The sequence below is a fragment of the Bolinopsis microptera genome, chromosome 13 (assembly GCF_026151205.1).
Source record: "Bolinopsis microptera isolate Bmic1 chromosome 13, MBARI_Bmic_1.0, whole genome shotgun sequence".
NCBI lineage: Eukaryota > Metazoa > Ctenophora > Tentaculata > Lobata > Bolinopsidae > Bolinopsis > Bolinopsis microptera.
In genome coordinates, this window is record NC_087084.1 from 14,164,174 (window position 1) to 14,181,159 (window position 16,986).

Consider the following 16,986-nt stretch of genomic DNA (forward strand, 5'->3'; position numbering starts at 1 on the left):
AACAAAGCAATAAATTTAATGATTAATATAGCATTAAAATGTAATATTTCAGACTAGAGTGGCTGATCGATGAGGGCTTCGAACACTCTGGGATGGGTTACTGTTATATAGGTACCCATCCCAAAGGAGCGGATTTTTGCGGATATATTCTGGAAAAATTACAGACAGAGACAAGATCAGCTTTCAGCTCACTGGGATCAGGTGTAAGTATTAGTTAAGAATACAAGTAGTTCCTCTTCGTTCAAATTGTTTGCACAACAACCCTGCTTTGAACGTTTCACACCTTTCTAAAACCTCACTACTTTTCAAATATAATTTCCATGAATTTATAAATATTCATAATATGTTTTATTTATAAAATCCCTCCCTCCCTCCCTCCCTCCCTCCCTCCCTCGACCCTCCCTCGACCCTCCATCCCTCCCTCCCTCCCTCCCTCCCTCCCTCCCTCCCTCCCTCCCTCCCTCGACCCTCCCTCCCTCTCTCCCCCCTCCCTCCCTCCCTCCCTCCCTCCCTCCCTCCATCCCTCCCTCCCTCCCTCCCTCCTTCCCTCCCTCCCTCCCTCCCTCCCTCCCTCCCTCCCTCCCTCCCTCCCTCCCTCCCTCCCTCCATCCCTCCCTCCCTCCCTCCCTCCTTCCCTCCCTCCCTCCCTCCCTCCCTCCCTCCCTCCCTCCCTCCCTCCCTCCCTCCCTCCCTCCCTCCCTCCCTGAATTTGATGCACCACTTCAAGTTAAGCTTTCAGACAAGATCAGCGGAACCTAAAACCTATAAGAAGAGTATCTTGGGGAGAGAGGAGCATTCTATAGCGTGGTCATATAAAAACCGATACTTACGTATCACAGAGAGACAAAGGTATGATTCTGAGATAACAACACATCTAGAGCCCACGTGAAAATATCATCAAAATTACGTGCAAAAATAAGCTTTATGAATTATGTATAAACAAGTTCCTTAAGAGAGATATTTATTGTTTTGTTCATTATTATGGTGTTTCCAATTTTATTCAAATCTAAAAAGTTGTATCCCTATTCTCCTGTTATCATACTTTTTGACTTTATAAATTGTTGGGTCAGACATTATCATTGTAATTTGACTTTTGAAATATTGTTCAACTCATTTAATCATTTCATTTTATTTGCTCAAAGAGTAAATACAAATTCTGGGTATATTATAGAGTTAACAATTAACATTTAATTGACGAAATTATCACTAGGTTCACCTGCCGAGCAGGAAATCGGATCTCCAAAAACCCAACAATCAAGATGTGCCGTGGAATTGATCTTCCTAACAAGACAATAAAGATGGGCTGCAAAGCATGGGTTCGGGTATGTGCTTAAATTATCTTTAGGTGCCCTTTTATCTAGCAAGGCGAATGGCGATGCAGCCCTACACCACATCGTACTATTGATTCAGATTTGTAAAATCTCCCGACAATTTGAGAAAAAAACATGCTTGAATAACACGAGTTTCTAGACCTCACAGTTATTGCTAGATGTTTACCACGAGACCCTCTTATAATATGTGATTAATTTTCTAGGCGTACGTTTTTGAAGTGTTGGACGACCTGTATACATACCTCAGCCCAGCTAACCTGAAGAAGGAAAATAACGAGGACCTTCTCAGCTCGAGTGAAAAAATCTATGGGATACAGGTTTATCCTGTTCATAGTATGCACGAGCCATGGTAGGTTTTAGTAATAATTGTCGTGCAGACTGTATTCTGTATGTAAATTGCCCAAATTAAATTCAATATGGAACTAACTTTATCGTCTTCGATTTTTTAGTCAGTATCTTCTTCGATTTTTTAATTCAGTGTTCATCTGATATTAACCTGGTAACTTATTTCAATTTGGTTAATAACATTCAGTGGTCATCTACAAAGCCCTCACCCGGAAGTTGTAAATATCATAAAGGATAATGGTTACAAATGCCAAAATCTTTGGAGGTTAAGGGGAATTCTTGAGGAAGAAGTGACTAAGTTATTAGGTTCGTATAATTCACGTACATACGTAATATATTCAAATACAGTTAATATAACTACATTGAAAATAGATCAGATTAAAAGTGATTATCTGCTGAGTGCTGTTTCTGGTTCCAATTTAATATTTATATAAGAAAACTGGGGTTTGCTTCACATTTACACTTTTAAATCAACCGACCGTAAATCGATTTTTTATTGTACTCAGTAGCACAATAAAATTTATTTTGACAATATTAAATGCTTATTACACTACTTAAACTCACAATACGAATTTAATTTTAGAACAGAAAGGATACACCATACATCTCGATAATAGAATGTGGTTTCCCACTGTCTCTGATATCCGGAATTGTTGTGCTTCGACGGGGCTAGAAGTCGACCGACTTGATGATTTGGTGGAAAAGTTCAGGAGCAGCGGTGATTCTGTTGAGTTTATCTACGAGCCAGATATGGTAAATTTTTACTTCATCTTTGGATGAAGTAAATACCAGGAAGTTATTCGCTGTAGGTAGATATGCCTTAACTCTCTCCAATGAATTATTGTTAACACTCTGTTAATACATTTTCTGTCCACCGCACAGCATGTTGATAGTAAGGGTGTATTGCAAGATGGTGTCCTAAATTAACTACGTTGCAGGAAGTGAAGACAAATACGAAGTTCATGCTCGTATACCAGAACGAGGCAATGAAGTCCATCCTAAAAGACCATGGCGACTACTTGTTTCTCGATTCAACACATAAAACGAACAAGTATAAAATGCCTCTGTAATTCAGCTCATGGTATTCACACCTCACGGATACCAGGTACATAAACATATACCCGCAGCCCCAATTACTACAATTTACCATCAACTTACCATAAATACTCGAAAAAGTACTGACCCATCATAAGCTTACCCAAAACCTTGAATTACTGAAAACATCGGAATATTACTTAAGATGTTATTTATAATTAGTAAATTACTAATAGTCATCACAGTTAAGAATGTTCAACTTCTATAGGTAGTAGCGGTTTTCCTTACTTCCAAGCTTGACGGCGACACAGTAGCAGAAGCCTTGTATGTGGTGAAGCGTTGGAATCCTGATCTTTCGCCTACTTACAGCATGACAGATATCGACACGTATGAACATGATAATAATAATGGCACTTATTGGTAAATTGTTTGTGTATCTATGCCGTAGCCAAGGTATTTCGTCAAGTGTAAAATATTGTATAGATTAATACTTTAACCCCACAGGGCCGAAATTAATGCCATTCAAGAGGTTTTTCCAGGAACTAAACATTTTTACTGTGATTTCCACATTAAACAAGCATGGGAGAAAGCTATCAAGAATCACTTTAAGTCGGATGACATAGGTCTGTAATATTTATGCGACAAGTTTGATGTTTATGATATCCCGTTGCATTAAACAGGACTAACTCCTTTTGAGTTCTGATTTTCCTATTATTCTTATTGTGTGTGAAAACCTTCTATTAAAATTGGATATTGTTTTGTGGTACAATTACTGCTATATTGTTGCTATTGAGTGTGGGTAAATCTAAAAATTATCTCAGACAAGGAGATTGTGGGTGAACAATACATCAACGCTGAAGGTAAGTCATAACCTTTGTAGCAGCAATGTAGCTATTGGATATAGTAATTGATTTCTGTGGCACTCGGGAGACGACTTCATCTCATCATTTTTATTTGTTGATAATTAGAATTAATGTAAATGTTTGATTGTTTGTACATTACTACACCAATTGAACTCTAAATTAAAATTTATTTATTCTTTATGATAATATAATAAGTAAATTAATTGTAATCATAAATTTCAGCAAAGATTACGGCGTATCAGCTATTACTTTATCTAATGGACGCAGATTGTCCCTGGTCACATCATATGACCGAAACACTTGATTCAGACTTTGAGGCACGACTCTTGAGAGCTGCAAATCATCCGGTGGTTTTAAGAAACCCAGGATTTAGGAACTACATGATCTCTTGGTCATCACCAGTAGAGGTTAGAACCATGAAACTGTTTTTCACAACCACCAGGCTTGTCCGCCGTGGCTAAACCAGTCGGCGGCGGCGTGGGCCCGAAACCAACCGGCGACGGCGGCGTACGCCGGCGTGAGATCGACCCTAAGAGACTAAAATTTGGTCTGCTATCGTGTTTTTTGTTTTGACAATTTGAGTATAATAAATAAAACTTTGATTTTAATTATTATAACTCTCGTAACAAAATATTTTTACAGAGAAGCAGATGGGCAAAACCCTACAGAGACAACTCAGCCATTCGGGGGATATACACCAATAACGGAGTTGAGGCTCTAAACGGTGTCCTTAAAAACAGAGTGATGAACAACTCCAGTAAACAAGGAGTGCCGTCACTGCTGCAAGCATTGGTGTATGATTATCTGCCAACAAAACTGACCATGTACCGACACAAGGTGAGGAGGAGCTGTTCTCAATCGAGAGATCCCCTGATTACACGTTTTCTTTTAGCTACATCCCAATACTAATAGATTATACTGAAATAGGCTGGGCATTTGTGTCGAGTTCTGTTTCAGAACGCCTTTCTAATTGCTTATTGTTAACGGTGTGAGCCTTGTAACATAACAACTCTTATTCATTTCAGAGGATGGCAGAGTCCGCTGGTTACAAACGAATTCTGGTTTCCAACAATGAAGCCCACTTTCAGTGGCCTTTATGGATGAATGGTATCCCACACAAATCCCTACTCCGTATCAAGGTATTAACTATTGATACAACAGTGGGTACAATATTTGGTGGGGTTAAGGATTGGATGGTGTTGATGCAGAGCGTTATACTGGGGGGAGCCAAGTAGATTTTTGTAGATATTTGGATAATGTCATCCACATTTTTTTTGTGAATTATCCATTGACAATAATCTACAAATATCTACATTTATCTACATTTATCTACAAAAATGTATATCTCAAATATGTGCCCAGAAATTCAACTGAATTTTTGGAGATAAATATATAAATTTGTAGAATTTTCGTGAATTATCCATTGACAATAATCTACAAATATCTACATTTATCTACAAAAAATGTAATCTCAAATATGTGCCCAGAAATTCTACTGAATTTTTGGAGATAAATGTATAAATTTGTAGAATGTCATCCACTTTTTTCGTGGATTATCCATTCTACATTAATCTACAAATATCTACAAATATCTACTTGGCTCCCCCCTATACTTTTAAGATGATTAGCAATCAATTAGTGCAAAAGCACACGATAAATCAAAGGACAACTTGATCGGTTAAATTCTAGACCTTTAAGACACCAAAAAGATATTGGAAACACACAAAAACAACTATGTTAATTGTGTTCGTTCTCAGGAAAACTACAAAAGGTCAGCGACTTTCGGAGTTGAAGACATTCTCAGAAATGATGATCACTTCATCATAAGAACAAGAGACTTCAGTATAGAAGAATATCAATCGTACCATGCGTACAAGGTCAGTGTTACTAGACGATAAATTATAATTACTAATCTTACTGTATATAAAGCGAGACGGGTAGCGTACTGTAGTGCGACAGTGTCGATCTTGAAGGTTTCGCACTAGGGTACGTGTCGCACTAGGGTACGGTACGTGTCGCACTGCAGTACGGGAACCTACCAACGGTTGATTACGTCAGCGTTATATACACGGTAACTTACCATTTGATTTTCAGGATTCTTCTTTCGTTTCAGTCACCGGCTACACCACCCAGTCTAAGTGCGTTCTCTGTTCTAGCCATACCAGGGTCCTAGCCATACCAGCGTTCCTTACGCTCAGTACTAGCACATAACTGGTAGTCCCATAACGAGCACAATCGCCCATACTTAACAACACTCATCGACGCTCCCTGTACTTGTATTTTGGACATTTACTTTACTATCAAATAATTTAGTATTCAATAACAATCAGATCAATCAATAACTAATTACCCACATTTCCAGGTCACCGTCAGTCCGAGTGTCCACTGTGATTGCCTGAACTTCAGGTCTTACCCAGAATTACCGTGCAAACATTTATTGGCGGTTATTCGTGAGTCGAACGTTGAATGGACCGATCTTCCGCTTTCATTCAGGTAAGAAACGGATCTTGCTTCATTTAAATAATTATGAATAACCTATTTCAGCGTGAAACTAGTTGTTTGATCATTGCATCCTCTTGTATCTGATAAGAACGCTATGCCTATTTTAATATGGATTCTATAACAATTAATTTCATTGACACTGTATCTCAGGCACAATCCTCACCTATGCACGGATCCTGGTGCTAGCTGTTCGACTCAAGAAGTTAGTCTTCCACTAACAGTACCCGATAGTCTTCCACAAGACCAGAGCCCGAAGAAAACAGATAAAAACACTGAGGGAGACCTGAATGCAACATTCGGAAAGCTTGCAGATCTTAGGAGCATGATCTATAAGTTCGTTTTTATTACGCTATAGTGTATATATCTTGTATTACAGTTGAAAAGGTGTTATTCGAGTGTTATAGAAAATGTCGATGGTTAGGCTCCTGAATTAAAAGGACAGATATAATAGGTAGATTGGGTAAAAGGTAGAAGTATTGGGTTCCCTAGAATAACATCTGGAAATCCAAAATTTCAAGAAACCTTAAAATAATATTGTTCAAAGCGGCTTGCAAATCATTACTAGTGTGCGAATCACAAACCTGATGAACAATACCGTGACACGACATAATTTTTTCAGTGTTGCTCCTGAAAATAGACGTGAGATGAGAGACCTTGTCACAAGTGTTATTGATGGGATGCTTCTTCCACGGTAAGTAAAATAAACTAAATAACAAAAGTAGATAGATTAAGTGAATATTTAACAAGTTAACACTTTAACACAAAGGTTAATTGATAAAATTAACAATCACCATGTAAACATGTAAACGAACAATAATTTATGAATTTGTGAAAGGTGAAATTTTGAAAATCAGTTCTTTACGTGTCAACTGTCATGTGATACAGTTTCTATGTGAAGCTGAAAAATATTATTTGTATTTTATAGCTGGACAATGACTGTTGCTAATGACCGCTGCTAATGTTATGTATATGTTACTATCTTGCTGTTCAAATATGTGTATTGCAATGAACATATATTTTTTCGACAATGTATCAAAACATTTAACATTCAGGCTTTCGGAGATGACAAAGATTGACATGACGGTAACAGCAGGGGACGATTTGCCACTGTTGTCAACGACTTCTCGGGCAGAAAAGCGGACGGACTTCGCAGATTCGCTCCCAAAGCGAGCAAAAAAAAAGCGAAAGAAGTTTCCCGAAAGGAAACTAGATTATGGTTTCGGATCAGACTCTGATTTCGAGAATGATGTATGATTTGGTCGACTTTTATCAATTTAAATTTGATTTTTGTTTTATTTTATTGCATCATTTATTGCTTTATTAATTTTTTCTTTTTACAAAACAATTTGTTTTCATTTTAATACAGTATAATGAATGAAACCATTTCTTCTTGATTCCCTGTTCTATGTAACACTTATTATGAGTCTCCGATCTCCGAAAAATGTATCTGTTCATTGTTCAAGTAGGTCATTAAAATGGATTAGTTGCTTACCCAAATATTATATTCAGAAAAACAGCAAGCGAGCATTATTGGGATTGTTGTTAAAGCAACCTCAAACAAATTGATAGATGATTAATACACAAATGCTGTATGCTATTGAGAGTACACTTACAGCGAACCACGCTGATAGTATGCTATAATTTCCAATAATACTGGATATAGTGAACTGTAATCCCAATAATACTGGAGATAAGTGTACTGTATTTTCCATTAATACTGGGGATAAATCTACTGTATTTTCCAATAGTACTGGAGATAAGTGTACTGTATTTGTGTACAGTTTTATCGTGTTTGAAATCATATATCAAGTTTGGCACATAGAAATTCGCCCAAACTTGAACCAATTATCCGTCGACCGTCTTATAGCCTTGTAACTATATGGAAAGTTTTAAGAACATCTATCAGTTAGATCTCGAAATATATGCATGTGTTCCGTTAGAAACCGCCAATTTGGAGATATTTTCTTGTGTTTGAAGTCATATCTCAAGTTTGGCACATAGAAATTCTCCCAAACTCGTACGAATTATCCGCCATATAACCATGTAACTATCTGAATAGTTTAAAGAAAATCTATCAGTTAGATCTTGAGAAAATCGAAAATATATTCTAAGTTATTCACTAAAACACTCGATTTTCGACCAATCCATATTATGGTACAGTTTTGTCGTGTTTGAAGTCATATCTCAAGTTTGGCACATAGAAATTCTCCAAAACTCTCACACATTATCCGTCATATAGCCATGTAACTATCTGAAAAGTTTAAAGAAAATCTATTCGTTAGATCTTGAGAAAATCGAAAATATATTCTAAGTTATTCACTAAAACACTCGATTTTCGACCAATCCATATTATGGTACAGGTTTGAAGTGGCATATATCAAGTTTGGCACATAGAAATTCGCCCAAACTCGCACGGATTATCCGTCTTATAGCCATGTAACTATCTGGAAAGTTTAAAGAAAATCTATTGGTTAGATCTCGAAATATGCCTGTGTTCCGTTAGAAACCGCCAATTTGGAGATATTTTTTTGTGTTTGAAGTCATATCTCAAGTTTTGCACATAGAAATTCTCCAAAACTCTCACACATTATCCGTCATATTATAGCCATGTAACTATCTGAATAGTCTAAAGAAAATCTATCAGTTAGATCTTGAGAAAATCGAAAATATATGCTAAGTTATTCACTAAAACACTCGATTTTCGACCAATCCATATTATGGTACAGTTTTGTCGTGTTTGAAGTTGCATATATCAAGTTTGGCAGATAGAAATTCGCCCAAACTCGCACGGATTATGAGTATTATCTGTCTTATAGCAATGTGTAACTATCTGAAAAGTTTAAAGAAAATCTATCTGTTACGTAGATCTTGAAATATATGCCCATGTGTTCCCTTAGAAACCGCCAATTTGGAGATATTTTCTTGTGTTTGAAGTCATATCTCAAGTTTGGCACATAGAAATTCTTCCAAACTCGTACACATTATCAGTCATATAACCATGTAATTATCTGGAAAGTTTTAAGAAAATCTATCTGTCAGATCTTGAAATATATTCCTGTGTTCCGCCAAAACCGCCAATTTGGAGATATATGAAGTCATATCATAAGTTTAGCACATGGAAATTCTCCAAAACTCTCACACATTATCCGCCATATAACCATGTAACTATCTTAAACGTTTAAAGAAAATCTATCCGTCAAATCTTGAGAAAATCGAAAATATATTTTAAGTTATTCACTAAAACACTCGATTTTCGACCAATCCATATTATGGTACAGCTTTGTCGTGTTTGAAGTGGCATATATCAAGTTTGGCACATAGAAATTCGCCCAAACTTGCACGGATTATTTGTCTTATTATAGCCATGTAACTATCTGGAAAGTTTAAAGAAAATCTATCTGTTGGATCTTGAAATATATGCCCATGTGTTCCCTTAGAAACCGCCAATTTGGAGATATTTTCTTGTGTTTGAAGTCATATCTCAAGTTTGGCACATAGAAATTCTTCCAAACTCGTACACATTATCCGTCATATAACCATGTAATTATCTGGAAAGTTTTAAGAAAATCTATCAGTCAGATCTTGAAATATATTCCTGTGTTCCGCCAAAACCGCCAATTTGGAGATATATGAAGTCATATCATAAGTTTAGCACATAGAAATTCTCCAAAACTCTCACACATTATCCGCCATATAACCATGTAACTATCTTAAACGTTTAAAGAAAATCTATCCGTCAAATCTTGAGAAAATCGAAAATATATTTTAAGTTATTCACTAAAACACTCGATTTTCGACCAATCCATATTATGGTACAGCTTTGTCGTGTTTGAAGTGGCATATATCAAGTTTGGCACATAGAAATTCGCCCAAACTTGCACGGATTAATTGTCTTATTATAGCCATGTAACTATCTGGAAAGTTTAAAGAAAATCTATTGGTTAGATCTCGAAATATGCCTGTGTTCCGTTAGAAACCGCCAATTTGGAGATATTTTTTTGTGTTTGAAGTCATATCTCAAGTTTTGCACATAGAAATTCTCCAAAACCAAAACTCTCACACATTATCCGTCATATTATCTATATATCTGAATAGTCTAAAGAAAATCTATCAGTTAGATCTTGAGAAAATCGAAAATATATGCTAAGTTATTCACTAAAACACTCGATTTTCGACCAATCCATATTATGGTACAGTTTTGTCGTGTTTGAAGTTGCATATATCAAGTTTGGCGGATAGAAATTCGCCCAAACTCGCACGGATTATGAGTATTATCTGTCTTATAGCCATGTGTAACTATCTGTAAAGTTTAAAGAAAATCTATCTGTTACGTAGATCTTGAAATATATGCCCATGTGTTCCCTTAGAAACCGCCAATTTGGAGATATTTTCTTGTGTTTGAAGTCATATCTCAAGTTTGGCACATAGAAATTCTTCCAAACTCGTACACATTATCAGTCATATAACCATGTAATTATCTGGAAAGTTTTAAGAAAATCTATCAGTCAGATCTTGAAATATATTCCTGTGTTCCGCCAAAACCGCCAATTTGGAGATATATGAAGTCATATCATAAGTTTAGCACATGGAAATTCTCCAAAACTCTCACACATTATCCGCCATATAACCATGTAACTATCTTAAACGTTTAAAGAAAATCTATCCGTCAAATCTTGAGAAAATCGAAAATATATTTTAAGTTATTCACTAAAACATAAACACTCGATTTTCGACCAATCCATATTATGGTACAGCTTTGTCGTGTTTGAAGTGGCATATATCAAGTTTGGCACATAGAAATTCGCCCAAACTTGCACGGATTATTTGTCTTATTATAGCCATGTAACTATCTGGAAATTTTAAAGAAAATCTATTAGTTAGATTTCGAAATATATGCCTTTGTTCCGTTAGAAACCGCCAATTTGGAGATATTTTCTTGTGTTTGAAGTCATATCTCAAGTTTGGCACATAGAAATTCTCCCGAACTCGTACACATTATCCGGAGTGTTACCATGTAACGATCTAAAAAGTTTAAAGAAAATCTATCGGTCAGATCTTGAGAAAATCGAAATTATATTCTAAGTTATTCACTAAAACACTATATTTTCGACCGATCCATATTATGGTACAGTTTTGTCGAAAGTCCTTCTGCTGAAAACCACAAATATTGACTTATCCGCGGGCGCAGAACGTTTTGAGTAAACTTTGCTAGTAGGCAGACCATGTGGTTCGCCGGTGCTAAATTATCACAGATAACTAACGCGCATTTAGGAGACGCGCAAAAGTTGAAATTGTTATTACGGTTTGGGCGAGCGATTTAGAAAGAGCCCTTAAATTTAAATAAGTATAAAAACAAAAACCATCATGTGTCGTTAATTAAGCAGCAGGACGTGGCTCACTTGGGCCACAGCAAATCGGCGAAAATGGTTTCGGAAAATTAAGCCACTATTGGCACTTTGGTCCTTTCGATCTTTCCGGTGGTGCGCTGGGCCTTGATTCACGATGTCAATCCTTCGCAGCTCGACGAGGCCCAGTGGTGCACTGGTGCATCTCGCCGATCTACCGAGAAGAATTATTTGATGCGCGGGGCGGCCCAGTAGTGCATCGCGCTACAATTCAGAACCAGCAAGAGAATGAGTTAAAAAAGTCACGTGACAGTCGAGTGTAGAGTGATTAATCATCATCCAAAGAAGTGATGTGTGTTTCTGCAGAGCACTAGACGGAGACCAAACTGGACCCACAAACCGCCCGCGCCCCAGTACCCTCCCACACTATCGCCCTGTATGGTGGCTGGCCAGCCATATTTCTACCCTGCATTTGAAATTCATAAGCTGAAGAAAGAAGAACTCATACCAGGGGCCAAACCACCAGCAAGACTCATTACCGCCCTCCACGAATGAGCCAGCAGACGACAGGATGTCTTCCTAGCTGATAAATACCTACGTCAACTACAAAGGGATTTTTGCGAGGACCTTCTTTGTTCTTATGGATGATAGAGACGCCTTAGTCTGGCTCGACAACATCAACAATACCCTGGACACAGAACTCAAAAGCATGAACATTAAAGCATTCACATTTGATTACAAAGCTTATATGATTCATTGAGTCCCCACCTTACACTCTTTGAAGATGGAAGAAAAGAGACCAGAATGGTCCGCCAAATTCAAGGAGTGGTTGATAAGAAGTGTTGAACTCAGTTTTGAGTCGTCTATAGGCAAATTTAACGGAGAGTGGTACAGACAGAAACGAGGAGTACCGACAGGAGGCAGTATCTGTGTAAAACTTGCAAACATAGCAGTATACCATGTCATGCGCGAGCAAGTCTATTCAGACACGGAACTAATGGAACCTGTAAGATCGGTCAAGAGATACATAGACGACGGCTGTGGAGTATTCCATGGTACGAAAAGACGGTTTTCAAAATTCATCACGACTGTCAATTCAAGGCTAGCAGAACTTGGCCTCCACATTGATGAGAACATCATAGAAGATAACAATGTTTATGTGTCATTCCTAGACATCAAATTTTGTTTCGACACCGCAGGTGATCTTCAGACAGACCTCTATGTTAAAGAGACTGACGCTCGCTCCTACCTGTACTTCGGTTCCCACCACCCGAACCATACATTCAGCAGCATAGTCTATAGTGCATGTCTGAGACTCCGCCGAATCATCGATGATAACGACAGACTTCGAAAATAAATTGATGAATTGAAAACCTTTTTCTTTCAATCCAACTACCCTAAAACTATGGTAGATATAAATATCAGTGAAAAAGTCAAAGGTTTTGAAAGATGTCTCAAACCACTGGACAACTCAAACAGCAATGTCCTGGTCCCAAAGTCTCCAGAACCAGCAGTTCGCGTTATTTGAACATTTGGCAGCGACCAAGAGTTGGTAGAATCGGTACAAAGATTGGAACCAGAACTCAGTAGAACCAGGAGCTTCTCAGGATTATCTGGTTCCCATACAAGTGGAAACACCCCAGGCTCCCCAATATCATCTAGAGCCGGTACATCACGCCCTATCTTCAAATTCGTCAGATGTACTGGAACATCATTTAGAAGGAAGTTATTCAAAGCAAAACAGTTTGCGGATGACCTAACCCAACCTCACACAAGAGGGGCAGACACTGCGGTACCTGTACCATTAGGTAGTGCGCCATCGACAGTGAGCCGCGCGTGCCGACTGTAGGATGGTTTTTTAGCGATAATTTCGGCCAGCACAATTTTCTTCAAACAAATTAGGGGGTGCACCATAAAAATAAACTTGCTCGGATTTTAAAAATTTTTGTACCATTGTTTTCTAGAGACTGCGAGAATTTTCACAATACCAAATTTGTCATACCTTTTTAGAAAGATCAGTGAGTTTCGCCTAGGTGCCATATTTGATGGTGCGCGGCTTTTGGAGCAAAAGTAGCTGTAAAAGTCGCGTAATTTGACCAAATTTGACCAAATTCGTTGATTTTTGTCGTATTATTTGGATATTTCTTCAGTTCCTTGAATGAGATCATTCTGAAAATTGGCGACGACCTTCCAATAGGGCTTTCACAACTGTCCGAAAAATTTGGTGGATATCGGAGTTGATATAGTGATCAAAATGGGGCAAAACACGCTGCTTTTAGCTGTAACATAATGTCTGATGGTTGGATATGCTTTAAACTTTTCGGACACTTTCCTTGTAAGTCTATGAGTAAGCTTATCAATTTTCGTTGCAATCGGAGGTCGGAAAAGATACTTAATATCTATTTGTTTGAAGAAAATTGTGCTGGCCGAAATTAGCGCTAAAAAACCATCCTACAGTCGGCACGCGCGGCTCACTGTCGATGGCGCACTACCTAAACAAATAGATATTAAGTATCCTTCCCGACCTCTGATTGCAACAAAAATTGGTAAGCTTACTTATAGACTTACAAGAAAGGTGTCCGAAAAGTTTAAATCATATCCAACCATCAGACATTATGTTACAGCTAAAAGCAGCGTGTTTTGATCACTATATTAGTATATTAACTCCGATATCCACCAAATTTTTCGGACAGTTGTGAAAGCCCTATTGGAGGGTCGTCACCAATTTTCAGAATGATCTCATTCAAGGAACTGAAGATATATCCAAATAATACGACAAAAATCAACGAATTTGGTCAAATTTGGTCAAATTACGCAACTTTTACAGCTAATTTTGCTCCAAAAGCCGCGCACCATCAAATATGGCACCTAGGCGAAACTCACTGATCTTTCCAAAAAGGTATGACAAATTTGGTATTGTGAAAATTCTCACAGTCTGTAGAAAACAATGGTACAAAAATTTTTAAAATCCGAGCAAGTTTATTTTTATGGTGCACCCCCTAGTACCATCATATCTCCACATCCATCAGTAACAGTCAATGGACAGCGAGCCAAAGCAGTATCTGGTACATGTGTCAGCTACAATGTTGTATACCTCTTCAGTTGCCAACTTTGTAATATGTGTGCAGCCCCTCAGGGCACGAGTAAACGAACATCGCGCCCATTACTACAAACTCATTTCGGACAATACGTTTGTCCCTGAAGAAAAAGACGACGGATTCAGCTTGGGTAAACACCTTGTAGAAGTTCAAAATATGAAACAACGTGACAATTTCCACCAGGCTTATAAAGTGTCAATTCTCAGTAATAGTAGCCCAAGAACTCTAGAAGTGGATGAACACCGTTATGTTCAGAAACTAAGAACTATACGTCCACTGGGGCTCAATGCCATGGACCCGTTTGGGATCCCATTATTGGATTTATCTTAGAGGCTTTCTATTGCATTGTTGGGGCACAAGAGTTGTGTTTTTTATATTCATATCGTTTTTAGTTGTGTCATTTCATTTCATTTCTTCTCAGGGAGGTCTTCCATCTGACCTCCCTGGGAAGAATCTTGAAGATGAAGTGGTTCTTCCATGTCTCCAATGAAGAAGTTCTCAGGCGTGCTGGAATAAAGTCTATTGAAACTTTCATCGGTTTGGCTAGACTAAGGTGGTACGGACACGTTGTCAGAATGCCAGAGACACGGTTTCCCAATTTTCTACTGGATTGGAAACCAAACTATGGAAAGAGATTGAGAGGACGACCCCGCAAAGGCTGGATGGCCTGTGTACTCGAGGATGCGGCTGACTTTACAGGTGTCGATAAGATCAGCAGAGACGCAGTAAAACAGTTAGCTCTAAAACGAGTGGAATGGAGGAACATGATACACCGTAAAACGGCCCGTTGAAGAGATGTGTGTGATGACAGGCCACTCAACGACTAGGAGGAGACTCTTCATGTAGCATGTATGTTATGTATGTATGTATGTATGTCAAAGACATCTTTGACAACCAACATTATCTTCCACTATTGGTCAAACTTCGCAAAACATTTCACTTGCTTGCCACCTCATCTCCACATAGATAACCTGGAAATCTTATACAGGTTGTGATACCCCAAAGCAGGCAAAGAATTCTCATTTATCATCTGTGGGCCTTTTAGGTACAGCCTCACTTAAAAATAAAAATAAGAAAAACTTAATGAACAACTTAAGTATGGTGGATGTGCTCTTGTTGGCCAACTAGAGCTACTGTTAAAAAGGTATGGGAGGAAGAGGTGATCCCTGAGTGTTGGCTTCTTATATGGTGTTATAGTGGTTATTCGGAAGAGGGGGAGACAACTCAACTGTGCATATAATAGGGGTATAACTCTTAGGGCAACGTTTCTAAGGTTCTTCAAAGGTTCTTCTTAAGAGGCTTGGATGTTGAATGGAGTGTCTTCTTAGGGTAAATTCAAGTGTGGGTTCAGACGGCAACCGCTCATGTATTGTTCGATTTATTCCATTCCGAACCATTATTTCACAACTGCATGTGTTTAACATTCCACTTTATGTTAATTTCATTGACTCTAAGCAGCTGTTTGATTCCTTCAAGGAAGAGAGTTTATTCGGTCAAGCATGAGAGACACTATGGATTCCTGAGATATATGTTAGAATCTTTCAGGCATTCTCAACGGAACATGTGGTGCTGTCAGGGTTAATGGTGAAATGTCTGTTTTGGTTCTCTGTTAATTTTGGGTAATGGACAGGGTGATATCCAGGGCCCTCCTGTATTTAATTTCTGTCTGAACTTTGGAAATTCTTTTTGGCCGAGGTTCACAAGGCAATCAGTCATGGTGCTGTTAACTGCAAGGAAATAAGGGTGCAGATGGAAAAGGATTCATGATTAGGGACTTCGCTGCAATGATCTGGCAGTGTGGACCAAATACAATGATGAAGGCTGCAAGAGGCCACTGATCTTATAGCTTATTACACCTCTTATGCGGGTTGAATGATAACGCTAAAAGACACAATGCATGGCGATCAGCTAAGTGTGGAGTCCCAGCGACTTACACCGAAAGAGTCAGTATAAGCTAAACAGTGGAGGGTGAACCTGTTGAACAGGTCAGCAACTTTGTTTAATCTTGGTGCCAACATCAGTGGGGTTGGTTACCATTGACCGAGATCTTGACCATCAGGATCAGCGTGCTAATGGTGCTTCCATCAGCTTTGGAAGATATGGAACAGTCGAACTATAAAGAACGCCCACCAAGTACCGTATCTACAAGGCTGCTGTTATTACTATTTGTTTTATGGAGCTGAGGGTGGAAACATCAACAAAGAAGCAGAATAAACGGGTTTGAGGTCTTCCATCTGACCTCATGGAAGAATCTTTGAAGATAAAGTGGTTCTTCTCATGTCTCCAATGAAGAAAGTTCTCAGGCGTGCTGGAATTAAGTCTATCGAAACTTTCATCGGTGCGGCTAGACTAAGGTGGTACGGACTTGTTGTCAGAATGCCAGGAGACGCGTTCCCCAATTTCTTACTGGCTTGGAAAACCAAACTATGAAGAGATGAGAGGGACGACCCCGCAAAAGGCTGGATGG

At 38.4% G+C, this 16,986-nt stretch overlaps 3 protein-coding genes across 4 annotated transcripts in view; 2 read left to right on the plus strand and 1 right to left on the minus strand.

Moving 5' to 3' along the window:
- The window catches only part of LOC134825569 (cytochrome b-c1 complex subunit 6, mitochondrial-like), a 71,047-nt gene that overhangs the window by 47,765 nt on the left and 6,296 nt on the right, over window positions 1-16,986 (minus strand). The gene's annotated exons all lie outside the window — the stretch shown is intronic.
- LOC134825568 (uncharacterized) overlaps window positions 1-16,986 on the plus strand; it is a 102,318-nt gene that overhangs the window by 34,286 nt on the left and 51,046 nt on the right. The window lies entirely within an intron of this gene.
- Window positions 128-7,330, plus strand: LOC134824817 (uncharacterized). The gene is made up of 18 exons (XM_063836793.1): window positions 128-203; window positions 740-849; window positions 1,211-1,322; window positions 1,535-1,680; window positions 1,864-1,982; window positions 2,260-2,429; window positions 2,615-2,781; window positions 2,980-3,098; window positions 3,216-3,334; window positions 3,533-3,571; window positions 3,797-3,981; window positions 4,217-4,411; window positions 4,600-4,713; window positions 5,332-5,451; window positions 5,937-6,067; window positions 6,227-6,409; window positions 6,696-6,767; window positions 7,129-7,330. The coding sequence occupies exons 7-18, from the start codon at window positions 2,755-2,757 to the stop codon at window positions 7,328-7,330; spliced, it is 1,506 nt and encodes a 501-aa protein (XP_063692863.1). The 5' UTR covers window positions 128-203; window positions 740-849; window positions 1,211-1,322; window positions 1,535-1,680; window positions 1,864-1,982; window positions 2,260-2,429; window positions 2,615-2,754.